A 19,997-nucleotide genomic window follows, 5' to 3' on the forward strand; every position below is an offset into this window, starting at 1 on the left:
CATGCTCTAAAAAAGCAAACCCAACAAGTAACCATACTAAATAGTTCCCAAAATTATTTTACTATACAAAAAAACCCTATAAATATGCAACAAGTTAACATATTATAAAGTGTATTTAAAAAAACATTCCCAAAACAACCGTGTGCTCTTAACAGCTTACCAAACATCCAACCGTTTTAACCCTTTACTTTATGTTTCTCTCCTATTATATTTTTATTAAACCTTTTGAATTTTACCAAAACAGTAAAACGTGTTTTTCACAAAATGAATATATCCTGAGACCCAAATATATGCAAAGGCTGAACTAGAATTCTCAGTTTGGAGTTATGCTCCTAGTAAGTGTTCAAGTGGCATATCTATCTTCATTTTCAAATGCAATGGCAGAGGGAGACAGAGCAGCCACAAGCTCAGTCCCTCTGGCCTTGCCTTGCCATTCCCAGCCTCCGGCTGCCAGGCAACAGCCCTGTGGCATCGCAGCTGACGGCACCACCTCGCCCAGAGCCCCTGGGCCCTGCTCAGCTCAGCTGGGGCCGAGGGCCAGAGAATGCAGCTCCTCGGGCAGCTCCGCCCGGGGCTCCCCCTGCTCCTGGGGCTCTGCGTGGCCTCGCTGCTCCCCGGCCCCCTCAGAGCTCGCAGCTGTCCCGCCAGGAGCGGGACCCGGCTGCCGCTGCCAGCCCAGCACGGGCAGCAGCCGGGCCCTGGCACGGGCAGTGCCAGCCTGTGGGCCCTGCAGGGGCACTGCTGCACCTTCTTAGCCCTGTCCCTGTTGCTCGCCACGCTCTGCCTGGGCTGCAGCCTGCGGAGAAAAGCCCCGAGGCAGCAGAGAGAGGTGAGGGATGGGGACAGGCAGGTGGCATGGTGCCAGGGGCCGGGAGCTACAGCCTGCAGGGTGAGGAGCGCCAGCCCCTGTGCAGAGGAAAGCCTGGGCAGGCACCAAGGCTCCTCTGCCTCTTCCCAGCCCCGTGCCCGAGCCCAGAGGCAGAGGTGGGTTCCCTTGCTCCCAGGCGGAAACAAGGACAGGCTGAGCCACCAGAACAAGACAGAACCTGCCCGAGGGCTTCTCCACACACCCTGCAGCCTGGGACAGCCCAGGCAGGCCGTGGATTCCCCAGGAGAGCCCGAGGGGGCCCAGCCCCGCGCAGCCCCTCTGCCCCTCTCCCCGAGCTGCCTGCCCTGTGTCTCCCAGCAGAAGGTCTGGACACGCCCGGCCTGGCCAAGGAGATGCTGCCTGGCTGACTGCTCCCCCCTCAGTGGCGAGGTGATCGAGGTGCTCGGCCGCCAGCAGGAAAACTCTGCCTCCAGCAGGAGCTTCCTGAGACACCTGCGCCAGCGCTGCCTGCGGAGGGACGCGCTCCAGACAGCGAGGAACAGCGAAGTGTGGAAGGACTTAGACGAGGAGGCAGCGCTTTTCTCGAGTTGAAAAAACAAGTCCTGCTAGGCAAATGGAGCAATGCACTGTAAGATTACTCATAAGGCTTATTATTATTAAAATTGTTTATTTAGACATACAGCTTTTATTAGTAGTGAATGAATTCCAGAGAGGTACCATAGAAATTTTGTTTGCAAAAATTGTTGTTTGGCTAAAGCAGGTGATTTTCTGACAGCTTGTTTGCAGAGAATGAATTATACTGTCCACTGGTGCAGGAACCAGAGTAACAGCTACATGCTGGGCTTACTTTTAACTAACCGAAGCTGAGGAGTTAAAATCTAGTTATCAAGAGGACTCGGGATAATCTTTCATATAATGTATATCCTTTCATTTCTCGTAGTGGAGCTGGAACAAGACATCAAGTTCTGCTATCAGAATAACCTTGTCTTGATCTAATAAAAGCTTTTGAGTTTCAACTTTAAAAGACAGAGCTTTGCAAATGAGAATTTGAGGTGTCAGCTAAAATAAATTTACAATATAAGTAAATTCATAACGACATCTGGACTCATTTCATGGTTCTGCAAAGAAGAGGAGCAAGGAGCTGAAAGTGTGGAGGCACTTTGGGAACAGTGGACAGCGTGGATGGGATAATGAAGTGTCTCACATACACAGCTGGTTCCCAGGACTGGTGATAGTGACCATCAGAGAAGGTGTCATGGAAATAGGATTCATATCCAGCTGTCTTTGATCCTGGGAAGGCAGCTTCAGAAAACCTCTACAACAAAGTGGACAGAAATTAGTAAAAACTTAATATCTCTGCAGAACACAACAGTCAAATGCTCATTGAAGCAGAAAGATCTAAAATATCTGATTGTTGCAAGAATTTCCCAAGTCTATTATGAAATAGATGTCTTTTTAATCAATAAGGTTAGTTTTGAACAGCTATCAGAAGCCACGTGTAGATATATATATGTATCTTGCATATTGATGTGTGTATTGTGTATTGTATTATATAGTGCATACTGTATTATATATATGTATAGTGATATGATATATATGTATATTGCATATTAATATATTAATATATGTATATGGCATATTCCATTATATATATTTGTGATATGCATCTACATTGTATGTCAGTATATAGATGATGGATTGTATATATGTATATTGATAGATATTTATGTATATTGATATGTATATATGTATTGGTATGTATTCATATGTATTCATATGTAGATATTTATATTGATAGACTATATCTACATAGAAATATGTGCATTGATATGACAAATAGGTATGCAGCATATTCATATATGTGTACATTGAATATTGTATTATATATATGATATAAATGTAGTTTGCATGGATATATAGGTATATAGGTATATTACATATTCTATGATATGTATATTGATTATATATATGCATATTGCATAGATATATAGGTACGTTACATACTCTATGATACGTGTATTGATTATATATGATGCATATGTATATTGCATAGATATATCGGTACATTCCATATTCTATGATGTATATTGATTATATATCGATAGGATATGTACATATATTGACATGACAGATATGTCTATTGCCCTGGGGCGCACGGTAACACCGTCGGACGTGGCTATCCACCCCCTTGAGAAGTAGATGGTATCTGTGGGGCCCCGCCGTACCCGGCCCCGCCAGCCATTGGTCCTGCGCAATGCCAGTCAATACAACGTCACTTCCGGCCGGGGCGCGGCCCGGCCAATGGGCGCGGCGCGGGGGCGGGACGCCTCATGCTCACCGAGGCAACGGGCAGGCGGGCGGTCCCGGATGGCGGCGGTGCAGGGTGAGTGCGGTGCCGCCGCGGGGCTGCCCGGACCCGCTGTTCCCGTCTCCCGCGGCACGGCCTGTGCGGCGCGTCCTTCCCGCGGGGCTGCGCGAGTTGGGAACGGGCCGGGCGCGGGCCGCGCGTCCGCCGGCGGGGGCTGCCCCGGGTGACGTCAGCGGCCGCGGTGCCGCGTGACGTCACGGGCCGGGCGGCAGGAGCGGGATGGAGGCGCGGGAGCATCGAGCCTGCCCAGGGCGGGAGCGGCTGCCTCGGCCCGACCCTCGCGTGTGCCTGGGTTTGCCTGTTTAGCAGTCAGAGTTACTTTTGCAGTGCAGGCAAGGCATCATGGGGCTGTAGTGGGAAAATGGTTTCGGTTCCTGTTCTCCAGCAGTCACGCTGTTGTGTGTTCTCGCACCGTTTCTGTCGTTGTACAGATGGAGAACTGGGAATGTGTAGCAAGGAGGGATGAAGTCAGGGAGTGGCGGAAGTGTGACAGCCGGGAGGGAGAACTGATAAATCCTGGAAGTGGCTTGAGAGGGAAAAGTTTGGTCTAGTGGGAGATTAACAGCTGGAAGGAGCAGGTTTGTGAATGAAATGTGAAAGGACTTGAAGAACAGTTTGGGATAGGAAGGGTTTGAGAAAATTGAGTGTGTGGGAGGAAGTGTTACAAACGGAAGCGAACGAGAGATAGATTGTCTGTATGTTCTCTGTAGAAGTAAACACATCCTTAGACCCAGCTGTGTGCAAAGGCCTAATTAGGATTTTCACCCTGCAGTTGTACTGTTAGTAAGTCTTTAAGTGACATCTCCATCTTAATTTTCAAAAGCCATTTTTCATCATTATAGCTTTGTCTGCCAGCCCACTATTTCTTCCATTCCTGTCAGAGTTTAAGTCCCTTACTTGCTTCTCTGTCTCTTTAAAGTCTGTGCTGTGCCCTTGTTGCAGGAATGACTTTCTGTAGGATGTACCAAGATGCAGCAAGGAGGACCAATGGTTGCTGGAGCCTTCTTTACTATTTGGTAAAAAGGAAGTAAATGAAGTGACGATGATAATACTTTAATTTTAGCACTGAAGTTTTTTCAAGTGACCATTACAGCTGGATGTAATCCATAAACACACTCTCTCTGTAGAGCCTGTGTATTGCAATGGCCTTTCATTTTGTCTCAGGACATGCATAATTATAGCAATAAGTTCATATTTAATTTTTCAAGTAAATTTATAAATGTATGAAGACTACTAGGTATGTTTAACATTTAAGAAGAAATGGTGGTAAATAAATATCTTCCTCCAGAGCTGTACTGATATTTCTTACCAAAAGAATAGTTATGGTAAACCAGCTGGTTTGTTCTGTGGCAATGCTGAATCTTGCTAAACGTAATTTTGACCATTTAAATGGAGTAGTATTTAATTGGTGGAGTAAGACATACAGCATTTGCAGAGTCAGTGGTTTAAGTCTTATGCATTAAACATCTCACTTTTCCACTTCTGTTCACCTTCCAGTGTTCTTGGGTTACAAAGTCCTTTTTGAGAGGGTAGGAGTGATAGACATTGTACTGGAATATAGAGGTGTAGAGTCTGACAATGGTTTGGATTGGAAATTCATCTAGTTCTTAGTATATAAACTATCTTAATATATTACAGAGGTTTTCTCCATTCCTGCAGTAACACTACATGCTTTTCATTTCCTTAAGTAATTCAGTGTATGGAATGTCTCTGTTTCTATTTTACCTGCTGAACTAGACAAATGGTTTTGTGTCAGGATTAATATGAAGTAAGCTGTGGATAACAGCAGCAGTAAATACAGAGTCTGTTTGGCAAGTCCTGATAAATGCATCATTCTGTATTGTTACTTTTCTTATACTAGACAATACTGACAGTATTTCCATTAGCTTTCTATAAACATTTTTCTTAATATCTTGAGGGTAACAGCTAAACCAATAGAGTTACTAAAATATTTGAGCTTAACTTAAGCGTGTTGTGGTTAACTAGTAATCATGGCAGTTACCCAGATAAACATTATTTGACTGTTCTAGACTTACTTGGTTTTAATGTAAAAAAGATATTTTTCCCTTTTTATGCTGCAAATTAGTGGGGAATTACAAGGAGATGGGATGAAACAGTATAGAAGAATAGGAGTTCATGATAGGATCTTAAACAGGTATTCCCTGCCAAAGAAAGGTAGAGATGTGTTTTAAGGGGTTACTTGTGTTAGTTAGGTATGATGGGTGGAGAAACTGGTTGTGTTGTTGGAAAACAGGACACCATGGAAAGCAAAACTTATATTACCAGGTCCTTCAAGTGTGTGGCAAGATCATTTGGTTCAAGTTTTGTTGTAGTGAAAAGGCTGCTTTCAGCTTGCAACATGAGCTTATATTATTTTAGGTCTCATTAATGCTCTTGGCTAGGGAGGAGGCAGAACTTGGAAGCCCTGTTTTGGAGACATGTGTTCCCCTTGGTTCAAACCCCTCTCCCATAAGTTCTTTCTGAGGTTGTGTGAAATTCATCTCTTGAAATTATTGTCTAACATACACATTTGATCTGGTTTTAGGATGATTTCTCTCCAGAATTTATTTTTGAATGGAAGCGTGCTCCTTCCCAGTAGAAGATGGTGATCATAATGTATGATCATGGAGAAGGGGATAAGTTCAGTAGAAGTGTTACCTTCCAAGTCATCTCAGGTTACAGCTGTAAAAGTGGTGGTCAAAGAGCCCGAAACAAAGCAAACCCAAAGAGGGAAACGAGTGGGATTTGTGCTTGTCCATGCAGGTAAGATGCGGAAGCAGAACAGCTAGAATGGAAAGGATGCATGTTTTGGTATTAAACTAGATACCAACAGAAGTTTTATAAAAAAAATTCATAGTGGCTTTGGACTACTAGTGTGCTAATAAAGTGACATTAACTCTGTGTGCAAGTCTCAGAATGGAGAGTTTGATTGGAAGTTGCAGTGAAAACTGTTAATCCCCATGTAGCTGTCTGGGTGTTCTGGATGGTATTTTGGTTCTCCTAGACAAGGAAAGCCGCTAAATTTAAATGATTTTAAAATGCCATATCCTGCAGTTGTCTGCTAAGCTTCCAAACCCACAAAATAAGGGAGATATTTCATTGTTTTTTATCTGTGGAAGGATCAAATACACTAGTTTCATTATTGATGGTTTCTTGTCTAGCTTGTCCATGAGGACAGTTGAGCTAAAACCTTCTGAAATCTGCTTGGGCTGTTTGTTGCAGAACTTTTCCTACCCTTCTGACATTTTTCTTCCAAGTCTAATTTTTTGATCTTGTTCATGTTTAATTGACTTACTGTTTATTTTTTCCACATGTAATGCAAGGCTCCTCTACAGATCTGATACAAAAATTATGTTATGTGTGTCTTGCTCATAAATTATTCTCCTGTAGGTTCTTTATTAACTACTGTGAATTAGCAATGCTTGTATCTGGGTGTATATTTGTTTTGAGCATCTGTGTGACTACATGAGATGAAATAGAGGAAAGTGACTTGATCATGCCTAGAATATTTAAAAAGCCAACATGTTACTTGCATTATAAAATCATTAAGGTTAAAAAAAACAACCCCACACTTCAAATTATTTATTCTGGGTTGATGTTTGATGACCCTGGTATTCTATTTTAAGGGCAAGTGAAATTGCTCAGTATAGTGTCCCTGACTGGGTCACTTTGGTATTAGTGTTAAAGCTTATTTTATTAGAGGTTCTCAAAACTAATATTTCTAAAGGTGAGCAAAGGGAAGTTGAGATAAATACAAGCACATTTTTAGGTGCAAAACCTGGTAAAACAGAAGTAGATTTTAAATAGAAGTGTGCCACTCTTATTTTTCCTATGCTGCATTTAGAATGGTGGCATTGATAAATTTTTCAGGTGTGGAAGTAGGGGCAGAATGGCTCAATACAGCAGGATAGCTGTAAAAGCTGAAAATGAGAAAAAGGTAAAAAACCTGTATGGTCTTAATTTCAATGAACTCCTTGTTCTAAATCGGGAGTAACAAGCTCTGAAAATGTAGAACAAACATGAGAATATGAGCAGAGAGGTAATTGTGGTTAAAAGAAAATCAGAGTTTGACTTAAAACTGAGGATTTTGCCCAATAATGGACAATAAAGAAAAAAGCTATGCTGGAAATCCTCCAAGAATGAGTGAAACTGTAATCTCTTGGAACATTTTTATGGAAGAGATTGATGCTGATATTTATACCTGCATGTTCTGGATATATGATCTGTATCCTGTATTTACTGAGTGTGTTTGATTCTGTGTTGGAATGTATAAAGTTGTCAATCATTGATAGAAAAAGGAACTCTGTCTGTGCCTTAAACCTCTATGTGAGCTACAGGCTGTGGTTTGCCAGGTGCTATAATATATGTTTTCCTTTTGCTTCAACTGCAGGTGCAGGTTATCATTCTGAATCCAAAGCTAAAGAGTACAAACATGTGTGCAAAAGAGCCTGCCAGAAGGTGTGTGTCAACCAGCTCCACTGTCCTGTACTGGATACACAAGAAATACCTGTATGTGTTTATAGAGGGAAATGAGGGAGAAGAGAGCAGAAACACTTGACATGATCCAGAGACAGGACAGTGCCTGACCATGAGGTGCAACAACATTCTCATTAGTGCTGGCAAATAGCAGACACCAAAGGAAGAGTGGGAGAGCAAGAGAAAGTCACAGGGGTACCTAAAAGGAATATTCCTACAGCTTCCTGCATGTCTCTGGGGTTTCTGGAGCTATATATGGTGTCTGTATTTTGATTTCTTCCATGTCCACTCTTTGGAGTTTATTTAAACTCTAGCATCCAAATTGCTCTGTGAACACAGGGGTTTTTAGAATTATTTTCTTCTTGATAACTCTTACCCTCTTAATAGGAAGGGAGGTAGAAACAGGAAAAACAAAACAACAAAAAAAATCAAAGTTGGAGAAATGGCAAGACTTTCATTTCCATTGAAATTAATATGTTTTCATTTCTTCCAAGAACTTTACCTTGGAACTGGCAAGTCCTGTCTTTTAAGTATCAAATGAGTAGCTGGAAGGCCTCTCCTTAAAATTTTTAATGTCTTTTGCTTTCTCCAGGGAGAAGGAGCTTGGGAGCTTGGCAGGGTTTTTGGAAGAGTCTTAGAGTTGGTCTCTGATAATTATCACTTTGTGTTGCTGTTTGTTGCTCAATCCTAATACCAATCTAATTTTGTAATGAGAGGCCTCACAAATCATCCAAACTTTACACTGGCTTTATTAGCCTTGGTGAAAGACATTTTCCAGGTAGTTATATGAGGTCTGCTCTTGAATTCAAGTCCAGTTTGACATACGGTGTAGCTACTCTTGAGCTGAGTAGCCAACATCAATAACTTCTGTGAAGAACAAACAATTTCAGGTTTGTCTTGCAGCTAGAGTTGATTTCTGAGGTTCCCTGAGAAAGCTTGGCTGTAAGGTCTTGTTCAGTATGGATCTAATAAATACTATTAGACTCCACAAGTTCATTGTTGTGTGTGTATATAATTTGAAGGTAGCATTATGTTACTGGATTTGTGTTGGCTTTTAGATGAAGTTGTGAAATTCTCTTCCATTTTATGACAATTGTTGTATGTGGTGCTAGAAATTTTAGTTGAATCTTGGAAGGAAAAGTTGATATGTGTTGACTGAAACATTTGGTGTTTGAAGACGTCAAGTATAAGAAGTTATTTTGATGTAAATTGGACTATGGAGAAGTCTACTACTAAATGCAGTGTCAACAATGTCGAAGTAGTGAAATCATACCTTCAGATCTGGCCTCACGTAATTCATACTGACTTTTTTCAGTGCCTCTTGTTCTTACAGTTATTTTAAACTAATTTAGTGAAGGTTTTATTTTATTCAGGACTGGGAAAATGTTGGGTTCAGTCATAGAATAACAGAATTTCCTAATCATCTGATAAAACTTCTGTTTTACAGGCAATTGAAAAGCTACAGGCTGGTGCTCTTGCAACAGATGCAGTGACTGCAGCACTTATAGAATTAGAGGTATGAATTTCTGGCTAGTAGTAAATATGTGTTTTGGGTAAATCTTGACACACCTTTCTGTAGGGGGGTATTAAATGGGAAATTCAGTGGATTTTTGTTTTTGTGCTACACTAATTTTATCTTTTGCTTTTCCACTATATTTTGGTGTAAATGTGTTTAAGTACTTTATAAAAATCTAATTGGTGCAATTTGATCGTCACCTTAGGTATACCTTATCAGATAGTCTTTGCCCTTTAAGAATAAATACCGTGATTAAAAGCTTATTGAACGCTTTGGAGGGAACTTTATTGCTTTGTGAGGAACTCAGGACTTCCTGAGCTACACACAGATTGTTCTGGCTCTGCTTCTTAGAGAAGGGAAAAAATATCCTACTGGTTCTGATTATTATGACAAAATATATGCAGAGGAATAGGGCAAGTAATGTTTTTATTTCAAAACAGTCTTTGTTAATTAAGATAGAACATGCTGATGAGCAGCTGCTGGTGAGGTTTTTGGAAAAGTGTCTTCTTGGAATGATGAGATTTTTATAGCATCTTCAGTGAAGGTCCCCATGAAATAATGTAGGAGTGAGTAAAGCTAAACGCTTCTGGGAGGTAAATGAGGCAGTTTGATCATTTTCCCAGATCCACTAATCCCTCTTGACAGTAATGATGGAAACAGGTATTCTTCTCCTGTAAGTAGTTATTGCTTCTTCCTCTCCAACTTTATTAGTAAAAAGAAAAAAAAAAAAAAAAAAAAAGGAAAGCAGGGTAAATGTTGTGCTGTAAAAATAGTTTCCTGGACTTGGAATTTATGGTAGTATTCCAAGTGGAATAGCAGTGGATTTGCTTACCCAGATGTTGCGGAAGTGTTCATGAATGTACTTGATGGGGTTAACGTAAGGCAGGCAGTGGTGCCTACTTGACTATGTGTTAGACATGCTGACTGGTGGCCAAGGCTGCAGTCACACTGGGAGCTTGGCAAGTGCCTTGGCTTTTAGCACTCCTGTGGGTCTCACTGAGCCATTCAAATATACTTTCATGTCTTATCTCACACTTTGGAGTACAGCTCACAGAAAGCAGTGGGTATCTCTCCAGTGGAATTATTTACAATGCTCTTCCCTAAGCAGTTTTTTGGATCTGAAAGTCCCAAGTTTTAGGTGGTCAGCTTCCAAAATATGGAAAGCTTTGTATCTACTCATACCTTGATCTGAACACTACCTCCAGACAACTCTTGTCATTTCTGGAACTGCATCGTCTGGTTTAGTGCTGGTGGTTTTTCTGTTGCTCTTTGGAAAACAAACTGCATCTGGGAAGTCAACAAAGAAATCAGAATAGTTTTTCTTACTAATTGCAAGATTTTATGGGTAAAAATATAGATTTCTGCTGGTGGTCTCTCTAGTGAGCTGTCACTCCCTTTTGTTTATATTTTACCATAAACATAATGTGTTTTAGCATTTCAAGTTGGCAAGTACATAACAAAAATTCTGTGTGAAACTGTTTGTTTTGTTGTCTCCCTGTAACACAAATAAAGATGTAGAACAACGAAAGTTCTTCTGTATTAAATGATAGCAGATTTCATTGTAATGTATACTGACTAACTTCTTGATATTTTGGTTTCTGTAGGACACATTGCTATGAGTTTATCAGAAATATTTAATTTCTTTTACAGTTCTCTTAGACTTTTAATGCTGTATTCCAAACATTTGTACTCTTTGCAAGGCACAAATATCTTTTCGTCGAAATCTCACGGAATGTGAATTTTTTTCCTCAGTTCCTCTTAGTTACAGAACTCCTGTTACACAGGATTACAGCTTGTCCAAAAGGCATCACTTCAAAGACTTCTTCAGGCACAAGAGTTGTACTTGATCTTTTATGAGCAAGCTGACAGTTTGCTTGTGGTATGCTGTCTGTGTTTTGTTTTTTCAGGCTCTAAGTGCAGAAGGAACAGCCTTTCTTTGTTGAACTCACAGTTTCAAGTGTGATGGTGTTCTGTGAATATGATAATAATGCTAATAGTTAATTAGAGGAAAAGGTGGATTTCTTTTGCAAAAGAACAAGACTGACACAGAATATTGTTAAAACAACTGTGCTGGTCTTCATAAGCATCAGCTATATTTAATAAGTTCATTAAGGCAGATGTGTTTTCTGGTTTGAGAGCTCTGACATTGCAGAGAAATGCATGTGTTTCTTCTGCCAGGTATTTCATTAGACTTGTTATTTACTCTGTTTATTTCTACAGAGATATTTTTGCAGTAGTGTTGATTTTTGCACTCTTGCTGTCAGCCACTGTATGATATCTGGATTTTTCTTGAAACACAATGAAATTATTCAACGGTTTTTTTGTAGGGGGGAGAACATCCTATACAACCTACTTAACGTGCTGCTTTCAGCAAAACCACATGTTCGTTTGTATTTATGTCTGGCTGTGAGAAAATCATGCAATTTCAAGCTTTTTTTTGACTATATAGCACTTAATGAAGTGCTGATCAGGTACTAGAGACAGGAACATAGAGTGATTGTAAAGAATGATGAAGATTTCAAATTGTTTCTAAGTTTAGTGTAATCCTTTATTAATATATGTTAATATATATGTAGATTACTTGTTTCTTTATCTGACTTGAGTAGAACATGCTTTATGAGCATAATTTAAATTGGGAGTTAATATGATTGATAGGGAAGGAGATGTCAAGTTTTATGTTCCAATCTCCTTGCTACTGAAATTACTCAGTTTATTTTGTATGTCTTGTGGATCAATGCGGAGAATGTTTTGGACCTGTTGTTATATTCAAGCAGTGTTTCTATGGTTGTCAGCAAAATTTTGTAGTAGTGAAAGAACCTCTTTCTTGATGAATTGTTTTTTTCTGGTTTTTGTTTTCCTTGTAATTAAGTCTTTTGAATATACAGTCTTTGTCCCAAGGATTTCTCTTTCAAGCAGAAGCATCCTTGATGTATTAAGGCAGTCACCATTATGAACTTCTAATGGAAGTTCAATGGAAATAGTTAATTCTAGTTATAAGCAGTACTATGATGTTTTGCTGCAGACGCCAACAGTAATTTGTGACAAAATTGTTGTCTAAAAACATTTTTACTCATATAATTGAAGTGATGTGACTCATCTTTGTAGGCTATTGGTTGTCATGAAATTCTCACAGAAAAATAACTTTTGAAATTATAGTATGTGGAAAGAAGTGCCTGTAGACTTTGTTTTAGAAGTTACAAATAAGCCATGACCAAAACTGTATCAAAGATGGATGGAATGTTCTTTCATGTTCATTGAAAACTAAGCATTTTAACTATTTGCCTAGATGTGTTACAGAGCTGAGTAACGGTTTCATGCATTCCAATTTTGGCCACAGCTAGAAATTTCAGAATGCCTGTATTTGCTGCCAGAACATTTGTAAATACATTTGGAAGTAAAAAGGGTTTTAATAATAAAAATGATACCCTCAGAAGCTTGAGAGTTTTTGCAAGATGGGGAACTTGGGAAAACAAAATTCTGATTTCACATCTTAAAGCTTTCTCTTCCCTCCTTTACTACAGGTTTGCATGGTAAGTTAGAGATTCTTTGTGGAGTAATTTCCAGGAAGTCTTTCACTTAGTTGAAGAGTTACATTTTGTTAAAATGCTTTGAATAGCCATTTGTCTTCTCTCTTTTTACTTACTGTTCTATGGTAGCAAGGCTTGCTACCAAGCTCAGGCTTGGTTTGCTTGTCTTTTCCAGTTTCCTTAGAAACACAAAGGCTGATTGCTGCTTGTGATTTTAAATAAAAGTATGTTCCTGAAGATACCTTTTTCTCTTTTTCTGGACACATACTTCAGTTGGGTTCATCCCCATTTTATGGTAGTCACATCTTGCAGTGCTGCATTTTTCTGTCTGGGGATGTGAAGAGTCTTTCACTTAAGTCTGTTTTTTTCCCTCTTTAAATGTATTCATGCTTCTGTTTAAATGTTTCTGCATTCCTTGAAAGTTTTGAAATTTCATTTGAAAACACACCTTAATGTTCGTATGTTATATTCCTCCACTTCCTTATCAGACTCTTGAAATCTTTTGGTCAGACTTTGCAGAGATTCATGTTTTCAAGAAGATTGTATTTGTGTGGTGTATTTCATGTCTTTGTCTATTCATAGAAGTAGGTGTGAATGTCTTGTTTCCATTTTTTATAAAGGTTTTCCCCTACCTTGTTTCAAAGGCTTTTATCTCACCTTAGAGACATTCATAGATATCAAAAATTCCATGGGTTCACACCCAGTTTCTGTAAAGATGTTTTCAGATTGCCTTTCAGATGTGTGAAGCTAAATAATTTTCCTCTTAGGAATTCTGAGTCTGTTTTCTTAATTGAATGCAATCTGATTCTAAAGCTCATTGAAACTCCACAGAAATTTTGAACAGATGCTTAGAATTTGTTTTTTATTTCTTTTTACGGGAGAAGTTACTCTTGTCATTACTGGTAAGATTCCTTCTGAGTCCTAACATGAGCATTAGCCCACCAAAGATACATCTACAATTTGGTGTGGAGTTCTTATTTATTAAAAGTTCTGTAACGTTCTGAGAAATATTTTGTAGGGAGAAATAGGTGATGTTCATTTTGTCTTAGATCCTCTGAGTAAATTATCTCTAGGTGCATCCTTGAGGTTGTGCCAGTGAAGGTGCTATGCCGAAGAATGTGGCACATATGGATCCTTAGAAATAAAGTGAACTCTGTATCCCGTATTTTTTTCCCTACCCTCTTTTGATTATTTCCTTTACCAGATGGCAGAGGTCTTTGTGCCTTGAGTGCAGAGGGATTCTGGACAGTGTTACCAGGACTTCTTTTCTGGTGGGTCCTTCTTTCTCCCTTTATTTGGCTGTGACATCTCCTCTTAAGGTTTAACAGGTGTCTCTGCTTTGTGGCAGTGACAAATCTGTGGAGCACAACATTTTTCCTCTTTGCCAATTCTTTTGAGTATAATGCACTGAGTGAATGTATTTGGAACAGAACATTAGAGATTTGTCTCCAGACTCGCAGGTCTTTGCACTCTCATTACTCAGGGGCAGAGGACTTGGACAGCACTAGGAGCAAGCATTGTTCATCCTAAGCATTCCTGGTTTTGCTTTGTCTTCTAAGTACAGCAATTTCACGATTATAAGACGCACCTCTGGGAGTTGGCAAATTTCGCAACTTTGTCCATTATATAAGGCGCACCGGACTATAAGGCGCACTTTTTTTTCTTCCCCCCCAGCGAGGAGCCACGCTGCGCGCAACAAAGTAACGAATTACTGGCAGGTGCTCAATTTGCAAACATTTTTCACAGATTGGCGTAGCCTTTAAATGCAGCCGCAGGTGCCCTCCCCATGCTGCAGGCCTCGGCACTCCCGCCTACCCCCGGCACCGGCTGGCGAGGTGCAGCTCAGGGCGGCCGCGGCTTGGGGTGATTCGGGGCCAGTGGCTCTCTCCCTCCCGGTGGGGCTCATGCTGGGCTGGGGCAGGTGGCAGCTCCCTCCCTTCCTCCCTGGCGGTGGCTTCCTCCCTAACCGTGCGGCTCGTGCCGGGCTGCGGCCGACGCTGGCTTCTTCCCCCCCACGCCCGGGTGCGGTCGCCGCTGCCAGGCTTGCCCTGACCTGGCGCTGCCCCTCCGCCACCAGGCGGGCTCAGCTCGGCTTGGGGCTGTTGAGGGCTCGCACTTCCAGGTTGGCAAATTTCGCAACTTTCTACATTATATAAGGTGCACCGGACTATAAAGCACACTTCCGGGTTTGGAGCAAAATTTTAGTCAAGAGGGGGTGCCTTATAGTCGTGAAATTACTGTACCTTTCACCATTTACTTTCAGTTCCTTTGACCAAATCTCTGCTCCCTTTTTTCCTAAACTTCCCTGAATTAATTTTCTTCATATTTGCAGAACCTGGGGAACAATGAAACCAATTAAGCCAGCAGCTACTCTGAGCCTTCTGCCTTTTCAAGGCCATCATCTGTTTCTGAACATATATTCACCCATCCATCTGTAAATATTTCATCATCCTAAAATCTTTTCGAATTTACTCATTTACTGTGGTGCTTAGCTGTCAAAATGAGCAACCAAATGAATATACATAGTGAAGTGGAAGAAGTGTTATGGTGTGGGATAAAATCTTGTGCTGCTTCAGAAGGAAAAAGTAGAAAATGAAGGCTAGTTTCATGATTATGTGTCAGTCATGGATCTTGTATAAATGATTCTTCAGAAAGGTAGTGTTTTGGTGACTCAAACACTGAGAACTCTTAACATATCTCTGTAAATCTGAATCAACATCTTGCAGAACAGATTTTGAATTTACCCACTACGTGCTTATTTGAAAGTTAATAAAAACTGACATTAGATTTATTTTTCATTTCTGTGTATTCACCTCTCTAATTTCTTTACATTCATTGCAAATTAGTTCATTCAAAACCCATCCTGTTCATTTTAAGTGTAAGACAGGACTTTGAGCTGTTTCCAGTAATTTGTTTCTGGATTCAGCTTTTATTACTCATCAGTAAAATGAAATGTCATTCTGCAGTACATGTTCACACCTGCTCTAGACATACATTGTTCTTTGTCACATCAGGTTGTTGCGCTGTTGTAATTTAAATGTAGGAAACTCTGAGAGCATGCAGCATCTCTCTTAAATTGGTTTTAGCTATGACCTCTCTTTGTCCTATGTTCCTTGCATCTGGAAGAGACGATTGTATTGAGCTGGCAGTGAGACTGCTGAACTGTGCTACTTTGAAATTTTGTGGTTTTAAAGTCATAGGGATGCTCTGATGAAATGGAAGGGTAAAAATGGGGTTTAGTTCTAGCATGCAGAACTTACTCGTTTTGACAGCTTGGATTTCTTAAAAGCCACAGAAGGTGTTAACAAAAAAGGAGTTAGGTTTATGATGTTGTTAAAGTGTTGTTCCATAGTTTTTATGAACTAAGTATTGGTTTTCAGTCAAGAAGCTTCCAGACCACAGTCCTTCGTGCTAATAGTCAAATAGGAATTTTACAATGTGAATTGTTAGTGATGCCAGTTGTTTCTGTGTGTGGTGCTGCAGTCATGGACTTGGAATGTTCAAGAAAAGGACAGTTCTCTATTGCTGTGGTGTCAGAAGTTTCAAAGGTAGACTAGTCTGTGCAGTGATTAAAGATGTTACTTATGTTACTTGATGGGTTAAGGACCAAGCAAAGTGTGTACTTTGGGGGAGGGAGAGATTTTTCACTCGTATTTTAAGGCTTTTGCTTGCACAGAAGTGATCATCTTAAATTGTTAGGTGATTGGTTTGTGTATAAATGCATTATTGCATTTGAGATATATCACCCTATAGAGGTGAAAGCTGTCCACTGTAGTCATTTTAGATGCTCTGTTCAAATTGCCCTCATTTTGTTGTGGAAGGTTAAACTACTAAAATAAGAAAATGCCCTGCACCAAGGTCAGTGTCATAATTTCAGTTATACAGAGGTTTTGATCTAGTCTGTTATGGATGTGGCCTTATAGTGTTTTATTCTTATTTTTAGGATTCTCCTTTTACAAATGCAGGATTGGGATCTAACCTAAACCTTCTGGGTGAGATAGAATGTGATGCCAGTATAATGGATGGAAAGTCATTGAATTTTGGAGCAGTTGGAGCACTGAGTGGTATGTTAATTATGTCTTATAAAGCTAACTACTGGTTTGAGTGCAAAGATCAATTTTGGGGGTTTTTTTGTTACTGTTTTGGAGGGGGGCACATTGTAAATTGTGCTGTGATTAAATGAATTCTACTCCTTTAAAAAAGGAGGCATTCCTGCTCCCTGAAATGCTCGTTTGTGTTAATTGCTTTGTGTAACATGTTGTCTTAGTAGTTCACTGATAATCCTTTGATGTAGCACAATTGTGTGATACCACACAGTATTCACAGTGGGACCCAGTTTGCTTAGATGAATTTGAGGAATGATAATTTCATAATAAAATTTAGTTGTTTGAAAATATTACAAGCATTTAAATTAGGCTTTTTATTTGTTTTTGTGCTTGGGCATTTATTTGCATATGGGACTTATTTAATAGAAGAGCTAATGTGTTTCTCTCTTTTGTGTAGTTTTAGCTTTCAGTATAAAACAAATATGGATCTGAAGTCCCAAACAGGGATTGTTGAGGTCTCATTCTAAATACATGAACAGCCTTAGCTGTTACTGTTGAATAATTTTTCTGACAAGATCTCAAACTTTCTTCTTTATCTGAGAATGGTTCTAGACTGTGGTAATAGCTTCCTCATGTAAATAGAAATCTAAAATAAATAGTATAATTAAGTGTTTCAAGCCTTGTTTGTTACAAAATATACCCTTCCAACCTTGGAAGGAGGAGAATGAGAGACTGCTAAACCTGAATCCTGTAAATCCTGTTCTGATAGATACAAATCCAGATAGATCCAAATTTCACCTAGAAAAGTTAGTGCTTATAAACATCTTTGACCCTTAGATGCAGTAGATTTTACATGAGATTTCTGTCGTAGGAGATCACTCCTCCTATTTCAATAGGGTTTGTTTTTTCATTTAAAAAAGAGGGGAAGTGTTGACTAGAAGGCTTTGTCACTACTAACAGCAGGTGAAGGGAAAACTGAAAAAGCTGTTGCTACATTGAAACATAAGGTGTCTCTTAATGACTTGACATACCCTTGGAAATGAAAGGAAGTTCAGTTCCACTGCCAAAATGAAAACTACAGTGCTATGTGGAAGAATATTTTAATGTTTTATTCCCCCTTTTTTGCTAATTTTTCTTTTTTAGGAATCAAGAATCCAGTTTCGGTCGCAAATAGATTGTTGTGTGAAGGGCAGAAGGGGAAACTCTCTGCTGGCAGAATTCCACCTTGGTAATTGTTTGTTCTGCTTGACTTTTCTTCAGTCTTTGGTCTCTGCTGCATGGATGCAATATTTGAAGGTTTTATCTTACCCAGGAAGGCTGGTGCTGTTTTACATACCAGTGGTAGTGTGCCTTTAAAAAGAAAAGTTCTCTGATCTTGAAACTTCTTATGCACTCAGTGGAAGGAAGTATTAGATATAGATGGCAACATCATTTTGTGATACTTTCTGTCAGTCTGATTATTTCTAGTTGTCATACTTAATTCTTATGTTTTTTGCTGTAACCTTTTGAAAAATCTCAAAAAATCAAGATTAAAGGGAAAATTCTGCTGCCTTTGCCTCTAACAAAAAGCAACAGTTTTTAATAAGTGTAGAAAGAAATCCCATTTTTCTGCCTTTGTGGAAATGTGCAATGTTTAGTAACCTCTTATTTTAAAGATAAATCTAAAATGCAAGTAATAATTACAAAAAAAATGAAAACAAGCGGTCCCTCATTGAGATGGGTATAAAACTTAGATGGAAGAGGTAAGTATTAAACATAGAATGACTTCAAATGTTATTGCCTCACTTTGGAAAGAATCCTAAAAATGTGTCAGAGTTGATTGCTCTTAAAACCATCTTATTAGCAGTTTGACAGGTAGAGAATTTGAATAATTAGTTAATATTAATTGACTGCTCTCAGCAGTTACCATACCTGTGGCAGAATTTGCTGCCCTTTGCCAACTAATGGTCAGTATTTGCAGAAATATTAAACCAGCTTTTATGTAGTTTAAAAAAAAATCATTATTGGACTCACCAATTTTACTTTCCTTACTGTAACGTTCTGTAAAATTAGCCAAGTAGCCTATAGCTGGATGGTGCAGTATTGCAATTTAAACAGTGAGGATTTCAGTGTTCTTGTCATGTGCAAAAAAAAATTCATAGATCAAAAAAAGCCACCTTGAAATCAAACCATGGACAGACAGATTTTGCATTTTAAGCACTTTTCTTTATTGGATAAAGAACAGAGTAATTGTGGAGAAGTTTACTAAAGAATAGGAACTTAAATTTCAATAGGTGCTAGCTACTCACTTTTTAGCTGTCAGAAGAAAATGAGGCTTTGCTGAGGTACTTTAGAATGTGAAATGAGTGTGGAATGTGTTTTTTTGGTGTTCCTGAAGTAGTGCTGAAGTCAACTACAGGAGCAAGCACTTGGGATTGTTTTGCTTGTGTTATCGGGGTCTAGAATTATTGTAAGGAAGAGCACTTGGATATTTTGCTGTGACCTAGTTTATGATATTATTAATTTAAAAATACTGAGTAGAAAAGCAACTATATCCTCTTGCCCTCCAAGGGCAAGACTAAATCTTTTGAGTACTATGCAAGGCTAGCAGATGCTTTTAAAGACAGGGTAGATCACATCTCAAGCTGAGAGATGAGCTGTCTTTGGAACCAACACATGCAGTTTATTGTGCAAATGTTGTGCTCTTGGCTTACCTGATAAATATTTTCATTTCCTCTTTTCCCCCTTCTGGATTTTGAGTGCACATCTTATTAAGGCAAATTTTTTACCCTGGAAGCAGTCTATACTAGTGGGATATGATGGGTTATGCTTTGGGCTTGCTGTGGTGGATGCTTCTATACACACAGGTTATGACAAGACAGAATGATAAAATTCATGTACATTGAAGGTGATGGTATGGAGGATTTCACACCTTCCCTTTCTCGCTGGGGTTGGCATGACACATTGTTTTGGGACTGAAATATATTCTTGCCCAAGCTGGGAGTTCTTAGAATCAGATGACAAGAGATTAGCTGTATTTTGGCATTCCAAGAAGTGTCAGGATTCTAGTAAGTGATTTTTTAATTGTAAGGATACGTGATTTTCATCTTGGCTCTTATTGGTACAGAGTGTATTGGGGAATCTTCCAGATACTGCTTAAAGAAACCTATGGTAGAGACTGTTTCTGTAGCATGATCTGAGCTAGCTTAATGTTTTCTGCCAAAAATGTTTGGCGCATGACTAAACAGGAAAGGTT

General features: G+C 39.5%; 2 protein-coding genes across 8 annotated transcripts in view; both read left to right on the forward strand.

Annotated features, from left to right (window-relative positions):
• Window positions 1-414: 414 nt before the first annotated feature.
• On the forward strand, window positions 415-2,320 carry LOC116993936. Of its 3 annotated transcripts, none has more exons than XM_033055190.1 (2): window positions 415-1,457; window positions 1,770-2,320. In XM_033055190.1, the coding sequence occupies exon 1, from the start codon at window positions 545-547 to the stop codon at window positions 1,418-1,420; it is 876 nt and encodes a 291-aa protein (XP_032911081.1). In that variant the 5' UTR covers window positions 415-544; the 3' UTR covers window positions 1,421-1,457; window positions 1,770-2,320. The 3 variants fall into 3 exon arrangements, with proteins under 3 accessions (XP_032911081.1, XP_032911082.1, XP_032911083.1); XM_033055191.1 differs by having other exon boundaries at window positions 415-829; window positions 959-2,320; XM_033055192.1 differs by having other exon boundaries at window positions 415-829; window positions 1,190-2,320.
• An 805-nt stretch (window positions 2,321-3,125) lies between these two features.
• Window positions 3,126-19,997, forward strand: part of TASP1 (taspase 1) — an 87,660-nt gene continuing 70,788 nt past the window's right edge. For 3 of the 5 annotated variants that reach the window (XM_033055185.1, XM_033055188.1, XM_033055187.1), the window contains exons 1-6: window positions 3,126-3,212; window positions 5,743-5,960; window positions 7,588-7,655; window positions 9,121-9,189; window positions 16,660-16,780; window positions 17,906-17,990. In XM_033055185.1, coding sequence (XP_032911076.1) covers window positions 5,816-5,960; window positions 7,588-7,655; window positions 9,121-9,189; window positions 16,660-16,780; window positions 17,906-17,990 — 488 coding nt within the window. In that variant the 5' untranslated portion in view covers window positions 3,126-3,212; window positions 5,743-5,815. Of the gene's footprint in view, window positions 3,213-3,541; window positions 4,214-5,742; window positions 5,961-7,587; window positions 7,656-9,120; window positions 9,190-16,659; window positions 16,781-17,905; window positions 17,991-19,997 lie in introns of those variants that run through there. The other 2 variants (XM_033055186.2, XM_033055189.1) reach the window with 2 other exon arrangements.

Source organism: Catharus ustulatus, chromosome 3 (assembly GCF_009819885.2).
Source record: "Catharus ustulatus isolate bCatUst1 chromosome 3, bCatUst1.pri.v2, whole genome shotgun sequence".
Taxonomy (NCBI): domain Eukaryota; kingdom Metazoa; phylum Chordata; class Aves; order Passeriformes; family Turdidae; genus Catharus; species Catharus ustulatus.

Coding starts and splice junctions, on each gene's coding strand:
- LOC116993936 (XM_033055190.1), top strand. CDS start 545: ATGCAGCTCCTCGGGCAGCTCCGCCCGGGGCTCCCCCTGCTCCTGGGG.